General features: G+C 43.1%; 1 protein-coding gene across 2 annotated transcripts in view; it reads right to left on the bottom strand.

Moving 5' to 3' along the window:
- Positions 1-19,760, bottom strand: part of ZMYM4 (zinc finger MYM-type containing 4) — a 191,873-nt gene that overhangs the window by 166,558 nt on the left and 5,555 nt on the right. For both annotated transcript variants that reach the window (XM_077481731.1, XM_077481730.1), the window contains exon 2: positions 1,049-1,516. In XM_077481731.1, the coding sequence (XP_077337857.1) occupies positions 1,049-1,508 (460 nt within the window). In that variant the 5' untranslated portion in view covers positions 1,509-1,516. The remainder of the gene's footprint in view (positions 1-1,048; positions 1,517-19,760) is intronic.

Raw genomic sequence — 19,760 nt, 5'->3', positions numbered from 1 at the left:
AAACGCGTATCCACATCCCATGTGACACCATTGGCCAAGTTGCTATGCTGTCAGATCGGCTCCAGAGCTTGTATATCTCCTCCCTAGCATCTTTCCAATGCCCGGATTTCTGATTTTATTCTACCGCATGTGAATGGTTTATTTCCTCTTATTAATAAATTGATCTTATATACTGCAATTAGAACCACCCTCTTGTGGTTCTAAAAACACAGCAAGAAGGCCGCTTGAGAATCCTGCTTCATCGTGTAATTTTCCTTTTCTTCTCATCTTTGGCAAAACAAAACCAGTTTAGTGTAGACTTGCTCTGTACCAGTTAAAATTGCAGAGCTCTGCGGGATTATGCACCTAAACTAAAGGAAACTGACAGCACTGCTCTGCACTCCATGTGACAGGCAGTGTACAGGAAAGCACAGTGGTGCCAGCAGTTGCAGATAAGGGGGGCAAAGCAGGAAGAATCATGGTAGACAGGAGCATGAGATCAGTGCACGGGGTGAAGGGGGGGCAATTACAGGAACAATCTCGTGCGTCTCTTCCTGCAGCTGCGGAAAGCCAGCTTCTCCTCTTCCCCCTCCTGGCTTTTAGCGGCTGCAGGGAGAGAGACGCAGGAGATTGTTCCTGTAATTGCCCTGCATTCACACGCTCTTGCCCATCATGATTCTGCCTGCTGCCCCCCCTTATCTGTGGCCGTGGGGTCTACCATCCAATCCATCTACATCCTCCCTGCTTGCCAGCCCCCACGTGCCCCACTTCCCAACGCTCCTGGCTACCTTCCCGTCTCTTCCACCGGCACACAGGTGGATTTTTTTCTATATGGCAAGTGGGGAGGGAGCTGGTAAATTACATTTTCTGAATAAACACAGCCAGTGATCAGTACAGATTACTCATGTTCATTCATAACCACTCATGGTGTGAATGAGGTCCAACTAATCTTTGTGACCAGGATTAAACTTCACATACTGTCTTGTAACATCACTTTATAAAACTATGTTGTTTACTAGATTTCCACACAAAAAAAAAAAAAAAAAAAAAACACGGGAGTACCACTTACCTTGCTTAGTGTTAAAACTTCCTCTTAATCTGGACTCTGGTTCTCTGGAAAGCGTGTCCTGGAATATACGGCCTGTTTCCTTAGCTGAGAATGCGTCCTCTGTTTCTCTGTCTCTAGACAATTTGAAGTCCGTTCTGATTGATTGTAGCATGGACTGCTTATTTAACTGAGGAATGAATTCTGTAAGTCTCTGTAAGTTGCTGATATGTATTTCCCTTTGTTCAATAGGAATTCTCCCTTCTTCCATACTCCCTTGGGAGTATAAACCAGAAGAACTGTATCCCTTCAACAAGTTATTTTGCTCTTCATCAGCATCAGGAAATGGAACTTTTGTTAGCACCTCTGAGTTCAGAAAATAGTTTTCATCTAGTAGCGATTCGTCTGGTACTCTTGGAGCCTGCTGACTGTTTGTGCTTTCTATGGTCTCAGGTCTCAAGCCGTTATTAAAATTGCCATCCATTCTTCTGTCTGTATGAAAAACATTATTTTAGTTATACTTGAATATTCCATTGATAAAAATTTTGTACTGTCACTCATCCAGCAAATCTGCATGTACAGTAGTTCTGTAGAGAAGAGTGAATGTTCTTTAGGATATTTTCTCTTCTGAACAAATGTTTTTATTATAGAAATTTGTAAACTACAGCATCAAGGCCACTGGATAGTATCATATTAAATTCCCATGTCTTTGTAGAAATAGATAGAATCTAACAATTCTAGAGAGAATTAAATACCTGTAACAAATTATCTGCAGATTCCCTCTAGTGTTCTCTAGAGTGATTACATTGTTAATTCGTTACAAACGTGCATTTCCTACATTACACAGCTCCATTTAGTGGCCATGCTGTGGTATTTTGCTAATGTTCATAATAAAAAACATTTGTTGAGAAAATAAACACAGAACAAAGTGTGTATGCAGTCACTTGATAAATGGCTGTGATTTTTTATTTTTTAATTAGCGTGGAAAAGTATTTGTTAATTCGTTTTTTTTTTCTCCACCAAAATGTTTATAATATTTGTTGATAAAAGATGGAATCAAACGCTATATTTCTCTTACAATAATAAAAACAGACCCATCAGTCATTTAGGCCTCATGTACACTGCTGCTACTAAACGGACATTCAGAGACAGCTGGATGTTTCGTTTTTTTAGCTGCCGTGCTCATGTACACAGGTTAGTTTAATGCCGTTTTTAGGCAGTTGCATTTATAGGCTTTTCTTTGAAGGCAAAAGAAATTAGTTCAGATGTCGAAGTTTCTGGCGTTACCAGCATTTAGCCACGTTTTCATTTAGAAGCGTTTTTTTTAAAAAGGTTCCTTTTTTTTTACATTGCAAAACTTAAAGCAGGATTCCACCCTAAAGTGGAACCTCCGCTGATCGGATCCCTCCCCCCCTCCGGTGTCACAATTGACACCTTTCAGGGGGGAGGGGGGTGGAGATACCTGTCAAAGACAGGTATTTTCACCCACTTCCAGGCATAGACTCCCGTGGGAGTCTACGCCATTTCCTGCCCTGCCGCGCTGTCTGCTGGGACACACACGGGTCCCAGTGACAGCGTGGACAATTCCTATTGCGCGGCGCGGCTAGTGCATGCGCAGTAGGGAACCGGGAAGTGAAGCCGATTCGCTTCACTTCCTGATTCCCTCACCTAGAATGGTGACTGCAGCAGCTGAGAGCTGAGCGATCGATCGGCCTCGGCTGCCGGCATCGCTGGAACCCGGGACAGATGAGTGTACATTTATTAAAAGTCAGCAGCTGTAGTATTTATAGCTGCTGGCTTTTAATATTTTTTTTTTGGTGGAATCCCTCTTTAAAAATGATAGCAAAATGATGAAAAACCACAAATAAAAAATAAATAAATATGTATATTATATATATACTGTATTAAAAACTTGTAATGGCTTGCAATGCTTCATAGACCATTTATATACCCCAGGGGTTGACAAATTTGCTTGGAATCTAGGAGCCAGCTAAAAAAGTTAGGAGCCAGGTCCGTGACGGCGATCTGGACCTGTCCCTGGCCTGACATGGAGACGAGTGAGGGGAAGATAGCCCCCAGCCCCCCACCTGTCTCCAAGTCATTGCCCATAGCTCTTAGAGGGACATTTTTAAATTGCATTTTAGTGTAAAAATGAGATGTGAGGTCTCTCTGACCCCAGATCTCATATATAAAAGAGGACATGTCATGCTTTTTTCTATTACAAGGGATTTTTACATTCCTTGTAATAGGAATAAAAGTGACACACATTTTTTTTTTTTTTTAAAGAACAGTGAAAAAAATAAAAATAAAAGTTAAAATAAGAAAAAAAAATAGTTTTAAATGCGCCCTGTCTTGCCAAGGTTGCGTGCAGAAGCGAACGCATATATGAAAGCGGTGTTCAAACCACACATGTGAGGTATCGCTGCGATCGGTAGAGTAAGAGCAATAATTCTAGCCCCAGACCTCCTCTGTAACTCAAAACGTGCAACCTGAAGAATTTTTTAAACGTCGCCTATGGAGATTTTAAAGGGTAAAAGTTTGTCGCCATTCCATGAGCGGGCGCAATTTTGAAGCGTGACATGTTGGGTATCGATTTACTCGGCGTAACATTATCTTTCACAATATAAAAAATTGGGCTAACTTTACTGTTGTCTTTTTTTTTTATTAAATAAAAATTTTTCCCCCCAAAAAACTGCGCTTGTAAGTCCGCTGTGCAAATATGGTGTGACAGACAGTATTGCAACGACCACCATTTTACTCTCTAGGGTGTTAGAATAAATAATAATAAAATTATATATATATATATATATATTTATTTTTTTGTTTTGTTTAGGGGTTCTAAGTAAAGGGATGGAGAAAGACTGGCCCATTAGCATTGTTGGTTGTAATTCCAACGGCCACCACAAGAGGGCGCCAGATTCCAGAAGGAACCATAGGATCACAGAAGGCCTCAAAGCCGGGGGCTCAATTACCGGCCGCCTGCGACCCGACGCGATCGCGCGGGGGGGGTCCACGGAGACGGGATACCCCCAGCTATGCTGCCCCAGGCGCAAGGTCGCTGATTCTAGTCGCCAATGCGACCTGGCGACCGGGTTTTGTCGAGCACTGATATACCCCTAATGATCCAATACACCACTAGCATTGCTGTTAGCCAAAGCAGAATTGGAATTTGACCAATATGTTGTTAGATTTGAACCAGATAACCCCACCATTGATCTTGACCCTTGACTTGATCAAACATAGTTGCATGAAATGTAATATCTGGCTTTAAATGCATTTTGCCCTCATATTAAATTCTAGGTAGCTTAGCTCTGGTCGCACGCAATTTCCGATGTCTTTCCAGCCTCAACCGCAACGTCAGGAGCATTTCCTCACATGCTGTTTATGGGATCCATTGTAAAACCACTATAATTGAGGTAGATACAAGTACACTGCTACACTCTCATATACTGCTACTCACTCTGGTCTCACAGAATAGCTAAAATAGTTAAATGCTGTTTTTTGAGCTTTGGGTCTTACGTTATCTTAAATAATTGCTCCTACAGGAGCAACTTTGGATCAGACTTGAAGTCGTCCCAAGTTGCCTCAAGTCGCGCAACATTTAAAAATCAATGTAAGTGAATGAGAGCCGTCTTAGGGCCGGTTCACACTGGGGGCGATGCGAGGCGACACGACTTGCCTCGCCGCGATCTGACAAGTCGCCACCCTTTTCTGTACAATGGAACCGTTCTGAGAGGAGCGACTCGAGTCGCTCCGACTCAGAAAAAAGGTTCCTGTACTACTTTTGGGCGACCTCGGGGCGACTTGCATTGACTTCTATACAGAAGTCATTTGCAAGTCGCCGCTGAGGTCGCGGCGAGGCAAGTCGGTGTCGCCTCGTATCGCCCCCTGTGTGAACCGGCCCTTAATGTACACTACTGAAGTCGCTCCGACTTCAGAAAAGGTTCCTGTACTACTTCAATCCGACTTCTAGGCAACTTGTACCCATTGATTTCAATAGAAGTTGCCTCAAATTCGGATCCCCTGTCTTAACTGAAGCAACTTTCCAGGAAGTAAAAATAGTTTTCTAGGCAAACCCCTCCCTCCCACAGAGCTGATTATTATGCGATTGGCCACTGGTAAAGTCTCCTCTCCTGGAAGCAACTTCAAGTTGTCTTGTAAGTTGCCTCAAGTCGTGCTGTGATTCATACTCAAGTCGTGTCCAAGTTGCCTCCCAAAGTCTCGCTCAAAGTCATGTTGCCCCTGTGTGAACGGACCCTAATGCAGTGTGTGTGTGTGTGTGTGTGTGTGTGTGTGTGTGTGTGTGTGTGTGTGTGTGTGTGTGTGTGTGTGTGTGTGTGTGTGTCAGAAGAGAGACCTAGTCTGTTCTTACTAGTTAGGAACAGCGATCTGGCTCCTCCTCTAGTCAGTCACATTCCCCCCCCCCCAGTTAGAAACACATTTAACCCCTTGATCACCCTTGTGTTAACCCCTTCTCTGCCAGTGACATTTACATAGTAATCAGTGCATTTTTATAGCACTGGCCAAATTTCAACGGTCTCAAAAATGTGTCAAAAGTGTCCGATTTGTCCACACTAATAATTGCTTTCCCGACTAAAAGGTTAAAAAAAAAAAAAAAAAAAAAAAAAAAAAAAGACGCAGATTGCCGCCATTACTAGTAAAAAAAAAAAATTCATAATAAAAATTCCATAAATATAGACCGTTTTGTAGACACTATAACTTTTGTGCAAACTAATCAATATGCTTATTTTAGATAGCAGAATACATATCAGCCTAAACGGATTTTTTATAAAATAAGTGGGATATTTATTATAGCAAAGTGTTTTCAAAATGTCGCTCCTTTGTTTATAGCTCAAAATATAAAAACCGCAGGGTAGATCAAATACCACCAAGAGAAAGCTCTACTTGTGGGGGGGGGGGGGGGGGGGAGGATGTCAATTTTTGTTTGGGTACAGCATCACACAAACGGCGCAATTGTCAGTTAAAGAGATGCAGTGCTGTATAGCAAAAAATGGCCTGGTCATTGAGCAGGAAAATCTACCGGGGCTTTGTTTAAAGTGGTTAAAGAGGTGTTAAACCCATATCCAAAAATGTCTATACATATTGCATCTTACCAATCATTAGATGTGGTGGGTGTGTTGATTTTCTTAGGCTTTTTGCCCTCTGGTTTTCACCTGGTGATCTGACCAGTAACACTTCATGTATTATACAGACACTACTCTGCAAGAATGAGCACAGGAGGCAGACTTGGACAGCAGCATTGTCAGTCTGGGGGAGGGAAGTTTTAGAAGCACTAGCAGGTAAGCAGTATTAAAATGTAAGTTAAACTCCAGCTAATACTTTATAACCAGTTACCGATTGTTTTCTCTATTTGGATAAAGACTTTACATAAATAAAAGCTGGTCATTTTAAGCACCCCTGCCAGTGTTAAATAGTCGGTTTCATCCCTGTAACTGCAAGAGAGCTTTTTTGTTGAAAAACTGAAAAAGGGAAACTAACACAGCCATCAAATCTAAGAATAGGTAAGCTGCGATATAATAAAAGGTTTGCTTTTGGGTTTAATACTGCTTTAAACAAACACGACACATGATAGAAAGAAAATACACTGAAAGTAGAACATTTTTTCCCCTAAACCCCTGTAATGTACTGTAAACTCCAATGTAGGGAAAATATTTAACAAACTGCAGTATCCCAATATAAATAAAAAAAAATGTAAGCTTATTCTGGTTGTAAAAATGAACTATTGTTTGAAATAAAAATTAAAAAACACTATTGTATTATTACAACGGAGGATATTATGAAATTAAATGCTGTGATCATGGAACTCCTTTAATAAACAGCTATGTATTACTCTTTGGAAATGGTTCTCCAGAAAGCAATGGATTTCAAGCCACTGATCAAATAGAAAATTTCTGAGGGTACGCAATTCAGTTCTTGAGAACTGGCTCAACTCTTGAGGATAAACATCTGGGCTGGTGAAAGTTGCCATGTCCTGATTAGTACACTTACTGCATTAAAGTAAATAAGTTTAGCATTGCTGATCCAGAACTAACAAAAAACAGGTAAGTCAGAGAACACTTGAATCCATTTAAAAAACAACATTGGCTCCCAGTGCTGTCAATCAAAGCCAGTGACAAGAGAGTCCCGCTCTGATTCAATGGACGCAGCAGCAGGGCTCAAGTGCAGTTATGCACATGGAAAGCCACTTCCTACGGGGAACCTGGACAAAGGGGAGGGGCCAGGAGCACCACCAGGGGACCCGAAAAAGAAGAGGTTCATCGCCGCTCTGTGCAATTAATCTACGCGACCTTGGCTTGGTATCAAGAGATCCCTACATTTTCCACTTCTGAAGTGATTGAACAGTACTGACTGGCATATTCAAGGCTTTGGATATCTTTATAACCTTTTCCATCTTTGTAAAGTTTCTTTTCCTTGTTACACAGGTCTGCTTAGTGCATCCATGTGAGAGCTAACAAACTAATTGACTATTTATACACAGACACCAATAGCGATTTAAAAAGCCACAAACGTGGCAAATTAACTTTTAAATTGCCATTTTAACCTGTGTGTGCCACCTTCTGTGTCTGTACCAAGGCCAAACATTCCAGGGTATGTAAACTTTATCAGGGCCATTTGGGCGATTTCTGTTATCAATAGGATTTTAAAAGGATCCAAAAAATGAAGTCATAATAAATGGCTACAAGAAAGAAGGGGAGGGTGCTACAAAAACCAAAGATGTCAGAACCCCAAAAAGTGTGTTACATTAAAATGGCGACAAACTACGGTACCTAAAAATTTTCATAGGTTACGACTGTAGCGCCAACTAAAAATGGTGGCGCTAGAATTATTGCTCTCATTCCAACATTTGCAGCGATAATTTATGTGTGGTCAGGGCCACCGATAAGGGGGTACCACCAGGCCTCCTTTAGGGGCCTGTCCTCATCACTATAACAGAGGGGTCCAGCCGACGACTACATTTTACAAGGCAATAGGCACCCCAACTGTAGGCACTACTAGGCCTCCCCCATCCCCTCCAACACCTAGGTGGTCTAAATCAAATATTCTGGGCCCCATCAGTTCATTCAGAGGAGCCGAGGAGATTGTGCAATGGGGGAAAAAAAATAATTTCCTCTAAGTCCGCACATAGGCAGATTAACACCACCCGGCACCACATTTCCCAAAGATTAGATGAAGGTTTCCCGGCCCTAGCTGGCTGAGTGATGTCAGCAGCTTCTTCACTGCCTCCTTCAGGTGCTGAGGAGAAAGCAGGCTCAGCCCGAGGGGAAATTAGAAGCAACTGGCAGCCATCAGCACAATGTGAGAGCGATAGTGAGAGGAAAGTGGTGACCAGCAATTTTACAGTGAACTTTGTCTCCAGAAAGGTAGTCAGTAAAACGCACCCCTATTCATTGGTTTACCTATGCCCTGTTGCCCATGAATGATTTACACAGGAGCTAAAATTTGATAATCATCCTTCTCATCATGTTATCACACCTGTATTATGTGATCGCCATTATAATGATCATGGGACAGTGAATTTCCTCTTTAGGCTTCATTTAGAGCCCAGATAGATATTGTATGTGTCTCCTGCGCAGGACCATCTTTTGCCAGCACAGAGATGAACTAAGTGTTGCGTGCATCCCCATGTTTGTGCCCATTCATTTCTGTTGGGACACGCGGCTGAATGGACACAACCGCTGTCTCCCAATACATCATAAGGGTGCAGCTGGGTCCCTCAATACATACAGGTCATGTCATATTGGGACACAGCAGTTGTATTCATCCAGTCACGTGTTCCAATAGAAATAAATGGGACGCAAGCAAGGGGATGCACGCAACACTTTGTGCCATGTATGAATGAGCCCTTACACTTGGGTTTATGGGAGAGCGTATAGACCTGCTGTTTTTAGAGATCCCCAACAACTCACCCTAAAAGCCTGGTACATAAGATTTTTTTCTGTTCAACCCAGTGGGCTGTACAGAAAAAAAAAATAAAAAATAAAGGAGGTCACTGTATGAACACAAGCAATGTTAGTGCAACAACCTCCCCTGCTGTGCTATTGTGTTCTAACATGAGGAATGAGGCAGCAGACACAAATGAATCTTAATGGTCTGGACTGAGACGCACTATAGAGGGATATGCTTTGTTCAGATTTCATGTTTGAGGTTTACAACCACTTTACTTTAAGGGCACAAAAACCACAATATTACCCAATTGTTTGGTAAATTATAAAAAAGTGAGGTTGCACTGAGTAAATATTCAACATTAAGGTTGCACCAATAGTTTTTTACTGGCTAATACGAGTACCGATACTTTCAGTCAAGTACTCACAGATACAGAGCACGAATACCTTTGCAGTGTGATTTGAGTGCATACATAATGAATGTGCTTAAAGTGGAAGTAAACCCACTTTTTTAACTTTTACCTACAGGAAAGCCTATAATAAGGCTTACCTGTAGGTAAAAAAAATATCTCCTAAACCTGTACGGTTTAGGAGATATTCCCCTCGGTATGCGCCACTGACTGCAGCGGCGCATGCGCACAAGGGGGTTCTCTCCGCGAAAATCCGGCAGCGCTCGTCCGGCCGGATTTAAATCTCCCGCGCGCATGCGCGGGAGTGACGATATCGCGGCTCCGGCCACTCACAGCGCCGGAGCCGCGATACCCGGAAGAGACGCCGAGGGAGCATGTCGGCTTCCTCGGCGTGGATCGGGCGAGATGTCGGGGCCTCGTTCTAAGGTAAGTATTTCATAATGAGCTAGTATGCGGTGCATACTAGCTCATTATGCCTTTTGCTTTGCAGGTTTAAAAAAAAAAAAAAAAAAAAAAAATGCGGGTTTACTACCGCTTTAAATCACACTGCAAAAGAATCACAATTTCAACATAAATACAGTGTGATCCATGACAAGCCTGAATTCACACAGGAGCGGTGGGGGGAAAAACAGTGTGCGATTGGGGCAGGAATCACACCTCATTCCTGCTCAAATCACATGCAACTCTTTGCAGTGCGATTTGAACCCATTCATTTTGTATGGGCTCAAATCGCACTGCAAAGGTATCAGTTTCAGGTATCGGAACATTTGAACAAGTACTGGTGCAAGTGCTTAGTATCGACTGTCATCGGTACAACCCTACTCAACATGTCAAGCCTTAAAAAAATTGTTTGTGTGTGCAAAACATCAACTTTAGGCACCCTAAATTTTCCATACGCAAAGCTTTAAAAAGAGTCCCTACAGGTCATGAGTTTAAACTCCACTGTAAATATTGGTCCTAGAATTATTGTTCTTACTCTGGCATGTATGGCGATATGTAACGTGTATAGCTATCAACATTTGTTGTGTGTAGGTCTTCTGAGGCACATGTTACTTTCAGATGATAAAATAAAAAAAAAAAAAAAAAAAAAGAGAAGGGGATGTTTATGTTTAATTTTTTTTACACTTTATTTTCACTAAACTTTTTTTTTAATCACATGGGACAAAAAAAAAAAAACAATTAAAAAAAAAGGGTTCTCTTTGAGACATCAGGAACCCCTGAATGCATTTTTTTTCCAAAATATGTGGAAGCATTAGCCACTCAATTGCTTCCAATTGACAGTCGGCCTGTTTCACACCGGCTTCAGCTTGTATAAGCAGTATGAACAGGAAGCTTTTAGGAAACTTTCAGCAAGCTTTAAGTAGCTGTCTCTAAACATTTAAACCACACTTCAGCTCCTGTTTGGAAAATGTTATACACAGATTCGAAAAATGAACGCGATTGTCACTTGAAAGCTTGCTGACGCCTGCTACCAGCTTGTTTTTAAACAAGCCTCAAGTACTTCTGAAGCCTGCTAGCAGCTTGTTTAAAGTGGCAATTAGCACTCCCATTAAAATCGGTGTTGCATTTACAAACTGGTGCTGAATTATACTTTAAAAGCTTCAACAAAAGCTTGCTGAAAACTCTGCAAATGCTTTGTAAAAACCTTGCTGTTCACACTGCTAATATACAAGCTGAAGCCTTACACAGGTTCCCAGCTGCTAGTGTGTAAAGCCCTATGCTAGTACATAAATGTTGATGTATGACTTACGCTGATGGCAGCGAAAGGGTCACTCAGGGTTAAGTCTCATTTACATACAACTTTACTCCCATGGAGGACCACGTTTACCCAAATGGGGATACGCAGGTTTTTCCGCACATTTCCTCCCATTGTTGTCAATTGGGATGCAGCGACTGCATGGACACAGCCACTGCTCTCAATGTGATACCTTTGTATATGCACAGCCATGAATGCATCCTGGATATGTTCAGGTCCATGCACCTGCACCCACCATGGTTGTCACATCGGGAGCAGCATCCGTCTGCAGTCGCTGACAGCAATGGGACTGCCTACATGAAACATCTGTGCATCCCCATGCGGGTAAACATGGATCCATAACGGGCATACAGTTATACAAGTCGCTTGTGAACGAGGCCTTTCTCAGAGTGCCATAAGTATAGGAGCAAGTTTGCTCCGGATCAGCATCATGCGTTGCTATGGCATCAGGAGTAGGACATGAAGAGGGAAGAACAAATTGTGCCAGTTTGAGGGAGGAGGAAACCACCCTGGGGAATAATGAGGCATTGGGCTTCAGCACAACCTTGTCCTTTTGTAACACTAAGAAAGACTGAGAAAGAAATTAAGATCTGCCACACACAGGTAATGGTAACGAAAAAGGCCACTATACAAGCGAGGTAAAAATTTGATTTGTTTTTAAGTTAACTGTAAAATCCATTTCCTGAAGTACATCACAGGTCAGGCTATAAATCTAGACTACACTAGAATGAAGTCCCAATGGCCCTCAAGAGTGCCAGGACTGCCTCCAGCACTCCCCTATCCTTCAGGATTCCAGCTTCAATAGCCAAACCAGCAAGACAACTGGACCTTGGGCCCAAAGGTTTAGCCAGGCTAGATGAGGCAGAACACCCTCTGACAGATCCACTATGTCTGAAAATCATGTTCTCCCGTGGCCATAGCAGTGCAACTAGAATCACCTGTATATTTTCCAACCAATTTCTGAGTAACAGGCGTGAATAAGCTGTACAAGATAAAACGGTATAAATCAGACAGAACTGGTACCCTAGAATCACTAGAGCCATCTAACACAATGCCTAAGAGTCCTGGAGACAAACTTGTCCAGCTTTGCATTGAACCTGGATACTATCAGATCCATGTCCAACGTGCCCCATCAGAGTGCTCTGAACACCTCCAGATGAAGAGACCATCTGCCGAGATTCACTTCTATCTGAAAAAGCACAGCTCCTGGTACCTCTCCGGTGATTTCTATACATCACAGCCTTGGCACCATCTGACTGGACCCTTTACAAGGATTCTCCTCAGCTGATCTGACCAGTGCAGGAGAACCAGGCATATTACCTGAAGTTCCAGAATGTTGGTGAGTAAAGACTGGTAAACATTAGAGAACCCAATAACAGTCTTTCTGTCCCACTTAGAGAAGACATTCTGTTGCCAGAGGCTTGGAGCACCCGAGTTCTGAGGGAAGACAACTGATTTCTCCAAGCTGCAGAGCCTCGTAGAGCAGTTGTTCTCATTGCCTGTCCTCAGGACCCACCAACAGGCCAGATTTAAGTAGGAATGCACCAATACCATTATTTTTTTTAACACTGCATACGAGCGCCGATACTCGTATTTTTTATTTATTTTTTTACTCGCTGATACCCATTGCCTAGCAAGGAGTAGGTAGAAGGGAGGTTTGGGAGGTGGTTGGGGCGGGAATAGCTGCACAGTGGCAGATAAGATAGTTGGTACACAAATTTTGAACAGGGAACTTTAGAGAGAGCAGCACACTTTTCATGGTGCTCTGAGATAGAGTTGTCAGCAACAGGGAATGGATCAATAGGTAGGCTGTGGTATGTTCTATGTGGATCTCCTCCAGTATCAGACTGAAGCTGGATAACCGATTGTCTGCCCAGATTTGGCTGGGCTTCGTGTGGTAGGGGTAGAGGGGGGGGGAGGGGGAGAGAGAACTCACCAGTGTCCTGAGAAGATGGGGTCGCATCTCCAGGCATGCAGCACCATTTTGCCGGTCCCACCGGCCGACAAAGGGATAGAAGTCGATAGTCCACTAGGGAGGCTTGGAGGACTTTTGGACATGTCACCCAGGTCAAAGAGGATCCTGGGCGGTAGCTTAGGTGCCAGAATCTGCTCCTCTAAAGTTGCTATGTTCGCCACTGAACATCTCAGGAAGGCAGGAGAGCTGAGCTAAGTGGCATCTTCCACACTGGCCAGACACTTCCCCTGTTGACAGCTAAATTGTCACTGATTGTTAGGGACGCAGTGGCTCAGCTCCTTAACAACCAATAATCGCTGGCATTCTTTTCTTTGCATCTTAGCAGGGAAATGCTGCTGACAGCACCGAGCCAGAAGGTATCAGTTTCAGGTATCGGTACATTTTCGCTAGTACCGATACCCCTGAAAATGTCTAGTATTGGTATCGGTGCAACTCTAGTTTTAAGTGTTACTTGCAGTATTCTAGTGTGCATCTCCCTGAGCAACAAATTACCATATATCACCTGTGTGATGTATTTTAGTTATCTTGCAAACCTGGCCTGTTAGTGGGTCCTGAGGACAGGAGTTGCGAACCACTGCCCTAGAAAAATAACTTTGACTGGATTATGTCCTGCTGGAATCCCAGATACTCCAATCTCTGAATTCTCCAATTACTGGTGTGGAAAGGGGTTGGAACCAACACAGACTTCTGGAATATTGAAAACCCATCCAACCTCTGCAGGGTGCAAACTGTGAGAGATAAACTGTGCTCCAACTGATAAAGGGATTAGCTCTGAGCAGCAAATAGTCCAGTAATCCCAAAATGGGCACCCCCTGGACCCTCAAAGGGCCTATAAATTGAACTAGGACCTCACAAATACCCATGGAACTGTGGACAGACCAATTGGCAATGCCAAAAATTGAAAAAAAAAAATTTTTTTAAATCCAATGGAGGAGGGAGAGCGGGACATGTATGTAGGTACCCTTAAAAAAAATAAAAAAAAAATAAAATAAACACGGCAAGAGCGTACACGCCTCCACCTGGTGGCTGGAGGCACAAAAGCAGGCTGCACACAGTGAACACAGGCTGCCAATAGGACACCAACCCTAGAGGCAAAAGGAGTCAAGGCACACATACAACTAGATAACACAAAGCGAAGTCCTAGCAGGGAAAACAGTGAATACAGTAGCCTCCAGTGGGGGGAAAGGGGAAAAAAAGCACATAAATTTGCAAGCAGCAATAACATTTGGCTTATAGGGACCAATCTCACCACAGGATCTGTCTGGAATGACTAAGATCCAACCTTCCCCATCACAGTGGGCAATGCAATCAGGGACCCAATCAATGCATAAAAAGGTTAAAAAAAAAAAAAACTTCAGTAGGTAGTTCTCCATGCAGAGTGGGGCTCAGAAACTAGCATACACACACACACACACAAAGGCCCCCATAGCAAGCAGCTTGCTAACGGGGGAGCCAGAGAAGAGGAGCCAGGAGCACCGGCAGTGGACCTGAGGAGAGAAGGATCAGGGCTGCTCTTTGCATGATTATCCCTCCTTTCAGACCCTCTAAACATTGGTATACCAATCTCTTAAATCTAAACTCTTAACTTTTCCATGATAAAATGAGTACTCAGGAGGGGAACTTAGTTTATGTGTCATGAGAAGAAAATGAAGGTTGCTACTGTGTACCTATGGTTGCCTCCTCATCCCTTTAAAACCTAACACATTAAACAGGTTCAGTGGCTGATTAAGGTGGTAATTAAACTAATTTGGTGCCTTATCTTCAATAAATTAGCCTCAGAACCCGTGTAATTCATAAGTGTTTGGGTTTAAAGGGATGGGGTAGCAACCCTATCTGTACCTGCTGCTGAAAATGCCACCAGTTATGCTGCTGTGCTGTCCCACCAATCTCATTGCAAATATATGCAGATTAGGAAGTCAGTAGTCCTGATCTGCCTGTCTAAAACAATCAGACTGATGGATGTTTGAACAACTAGTACAAACAGATGTATATGAAACAAATCAATTCTTACCTCCCTTGCTACCTGTACTGCTGAATACTGTGGTGACCAAAAGGAATCTTCCTGTGAAGACTGCACTTCCAGGAGCATTACTGTAAGGTGGTCCTCACAGCACTTAGAGATTCCCCTTACCAAACACAATGTCATAGAGCTCAGTAGTGATGTGGAGGCCAGTGAGAGGACCCTGAGCACTGAAAGGGATATAAGAAACTGACATGCTTGCAAGCCACCTTTTAATTCAAGGCTGAACTGAATTTTGGCTGCTAGAAGAAGCATCCAACGTCTCCTCTGCAATAACATGCCCCACCTGCCTGCTTGCTGTTTTCTCTGGTGCCATGAGCTGAGCTGCCTGCATGCAGCTAAGCTTGCCGTGCCAGGCCAGTCTCAGAGTGGTGGGATGGCTATATCCTGCGCAGGAGTGACATCATCCGCGGGTGCCCAATGAAGTGGCCCAAAGCCTGTGACTTGGAAAAAGGTTACGGCAAGGGAACGTTGGACAGATAAATATTGACTCCTTTAGTTAAGCTGAACTCCAGGCAATTTTTTCCCCATGCAATGGTGCTATGCCTGCACTGCATGGGTTAACTGCTCGTTTTGTCAAGTCGCAACCAGAAAGCTGTATATTCACCTGATCCTCCACTCCAGCAACAAACTGCGCTACCCCACAATCCAGCAGTGGACTATTCCTGACTTCTTCATGTCCAGAGCAGGTCTATGGGCGGGATGACGTCGGGAACAGTCCACTTCACAAGACCGCTAGACATTGGGGGGTGGCAAGAGCCACAGGGACAAGTCTTGTGCTTCGAGGATTAGGCAAGTATATCTCTGCTCTCCTCAGACAAAAAAACAAACAGTTAATCCAGCCCCATTGCATTGGTAAAAATAAAATTTGCCTGGATTTCAGCTTTAAAGAGTTATTCCACTCTTGTTGAGGGGGGGAAAAAAAATCCCCTCTGGGTGATCCATGTACATTACAAGGATCTTAAAAATCTTGTTGCAGATTCCTACGTTTTGTTATTCTGAAGAAATCCTTGTGTTCATGTGGAAAGTGGTTTACCAAACCAAAAGTTCAGGAATATTCCTTTAGCTCATTGTTTTGCAAATCTATGTACACTACACTACAAACTCTCTGAATCGGTTCCAATATCGCCGTTTTACTAACCCTGGCAGCTTATTACGCTAAATAGGAAACCTTCATTTTGTTTGCAAATATTAAATATTCTAACTACCAGCAAGAATGAGTCCTTACATTTAAAGCGCACCTGTCATTTCAGATCCATCATGGCAGAGCCTGTTAGCGGGCATCCACTCACCTGCTGCAAACATCCCTCTCCTTGTGTCACTGCCACATCACCAGCCGTACCATTAAAGCGAATGGGACTGTGTGAGTCAACAGCGGGTCAGAGGAGAAGCTGCTGCAGGTCAGAGATGACAGTCACTCTTAAAACGTTCAAGCTTTTTTACTAGTCATTTAAATCAAATCCACCCCGTCTCTAGGGTAAACTGAAAAAATACCTTATATCCACACTTCTGAAATGCTTTCCTAGGTGAGGGTCACGTTACTTTGCCTCAGTACAAGTTCTATAAAAGTACAGTGCTGGAGCATTTTCCTACAAGAGATGGGATGGCAAGCTTTCCCAGGATCCTGCAGTGCGCCCAGCAACGTCACCAGTGCCTACAGGGAGCAGCTTAAAACCAGGATATTGGTTACTTTTTACAAATCTTCCAATGTATTAAAGCTTTCATTCAGTAGATGTAATTCCAGGGGGCTGCACCATAGGTATTTTAATGCCAGGTCTGGTTTTAACCTCTGTGATGTGAACTTTTCAATTATTTGTAGGCTGTTGTGTTTTAAAGCCTATCTCCATATTTTAGTCTTTAGTGATGTGTAAATAGCTTGTTTGGACCAAGCTGATCCAAACAAATGACTTCACTAACACTTGTGGCTGTCAGTGCTGCATAAACAGTTTGATACAACAGCAACATACTGTATAAACGGCTGTCTTCCGACAAAAAGTGTCCGCCTATCGAATAGTGTCCGGGCCGCACTGCGCAGGTGCAGCTCTCGCGCAGTATGGAGGACAAGGAGACTCCAAAAGTCTCAGAAGAACGGCGCATGCACACTGAGTCTAGGTTGAAGCCCCTCCATCCAAGTGGACATATGGTTGCTCATAGTAACAGGGCCGCTTGCTACGCTTTGGGCATGGCCTCGCTCGGCTCTTTTTTATTCTAATTCTATGTTCACTTGGATTGTGAGACTTGAACCTGGACTCAATGAGCAGGCGCTGTTTATCTTTGGAGGCGTTTGGCTTCTCCTTGTCCCCCGTACTGCGCAAGTGCAGTACAGGGCGGACACTATGTGATGGGCGACACTATGATCGGACACCAGCAGCAGGACAGGAACTTCCCAACCCACAACAAAATAGAGTTGAGTACTGCCACTTCATCTGTTAGCAAGTTTGGACCAGCTTCACAAAAAAAATAAAAAATAAAAAAACAGCCCTTCTAAGATCCGGTTCACACCACATGCAGTCCAAAAAAAAAAAAAAATGCATGGGCAGTAAATTACATGGATTTCAATGGCAAAGTTCACACTAGTGCAGTGTATTCCAGTAGTCAACAAAAGTAGAACATGCTGCAATTTAATGCGAGGAACTGCACTGAAACGTGACAAAATGCATATAAAAAAAAAATGCAGTGCAACGCATAATTTAAACACCCTGGAACACAGCATTCTTAACACTTTCGTATGGGGATCCAGCAGACATAAGTTGGCATGGAACACCCTTAAAAAAAAAAAAAAAAAAATGGCAACCTCTGGAGGAGCGGCTCTTCCAGACTTTCACTCATACTATATAGCGGACCAACTCTCCCACTTCTACCATCTCCACAAGACAGATGGACCTAGATATCAAACCCGAATATGTAAGAAGCCACATAGCACTACACATTCTCCTTTACAAGTAATATTCAGAGGCAAGGGGGGTGTCGACAGCCGAAATTCCCTATCTCACCACAGACCCATATGGAAGATCGCATTTAAATTGAACACCGCTGACTTCTTTCACTCACACACACACCCGTGGCACAAGTCCCAACTTAGGGAACTGTCAGCAATCCCGAGCACCGACAGTTGGGCATCTAAGGGAATACTATTTCTACACCAGGTAATTACCCCACATGGAGTATGAAACTTCCAATCGCTTCAGGACAAGTTTGAGCTACCTCCACACATGTTATTTAGATATATACGGGAAAGGCACGCCCTCCAAACCCAATTCGCAGATGGCTTTCCAAATCCTATCCATGGTAGATGTAATCATAGGCGCAGATCCATCTAAACTGATATCCACTTTGTACAATATATTAAGAACTCGTTCAGTGTCGTGGATTGTAGACACAGCCGGAGGTGGGAAGAGGAAGAAACAGATTGGGACAAGATTTTAGAACACTAAGAAGGTATCCCCCAGACTGAGCGTCTGACCCAATTATATATTATACATAAGTCATACCTTACACCAGTAAGAATCGCCAAGTACTACCCAAACCAGAACCCGCAGTGCCCAAGGTGTGCAGGCCACCCATGCACATTCTACCATTTACTTTGGACATGCCCAGTCATCCAAGATTACTGGGCACAAATTATACAATTCTTACATGACCACATGGGCTCATCCTTACAACTGGACCCTAAATACTGTTTACTGGGGCTCCTCCACGTAATGATTGACAAATTCCTAGCCACCTTCTTGTACAAAACCCTTTTTAGTGCATGGAAACCAATGGCCACATGCTGGAAGAGGAAAGCCCCCCCCCCACTATCCAGGCCTGGATTGGGGAAATAAACTGAAATCTACCATAAAAAATAAAAAAATAATAATAAAATAAAAAAGTCATATACTGCCACAGAGGCTGTCCGGCCAAATACTACAAGGTCTGGGGTAGGTGGCTTGACTCGCCAGATACATGCACTGAGTAGGCTCATACACTTGAGCGTAAACTGGGGGACGAGAGCTACATCGAGTCCCATGCAAGAACCAGGCCATACTGCATAACACAATACACAAAAAAAAAAAAAACGCATTGCGGATTGCATTTGTGACGTGAACTGGCCCTAATACATGGGCATCAGCTTTAAAGTGACCATACTAACTGTACTAGTTAGAGATTTCATACAGTGCCTTGAATAATTATTCATTTAAATTTTCCACATTTTGTCATGTTACAATCAAGAATGTAAATGTATTTTATTGGGATTTTATGTGATAAACCAACACAAAATGGCACATAATTGTGAAGTGCACTGAAAATTATAAATGGTTTTCAAACATTTTTTTACAAATAAATTTGTGAAAAGTTTGGCGTGCAATTGTAATAAACCTCCCCCAATACGCTGTAGAACCATCTTTTCACTGCAAATACAGCTGCAAGTCTTTTTGGGGAGGTCTTTACCAGCTTTGCACAAGTAAACCATGAAATGTTTGCCTATTCTTTGCGAAATAACTCACGTTCTGTCAGATTGGACGGACAGTGTCTGAACAGCAATTTTGAAGTCTTGCCACAGATTCTCAATTGGTTTTAGGTCTGGACTTTGACTGAGCCATTCTAACACATGAATATGCGTTGATCTAAACCATTCCATTGTAGCTCTGGCTGTATGGTTGTTGCCCCTGCTGGAAGGTGAACCCCCCA

Source organism: Lithobates pipiens, unplaced genomic scaffold, assembly GCF_037356315.1.
Source record: "Lithobates pipiens isolate NorthernLeopardFrog02 unplaced genomic scaffold, aLitPip1_a1.2 Scaffold_16, whole genome shotgun sequence".
In the NCBI taxonomy this organism is placed as follows: Eukaryota; Metazoa; Chordata; class Amphibia; order Anura; family Ranidae; genus Lithobates; species Lithobates pipiens.
This window is presented reverse-complemented; position numbering and strand designations above follow the sequence as displayed.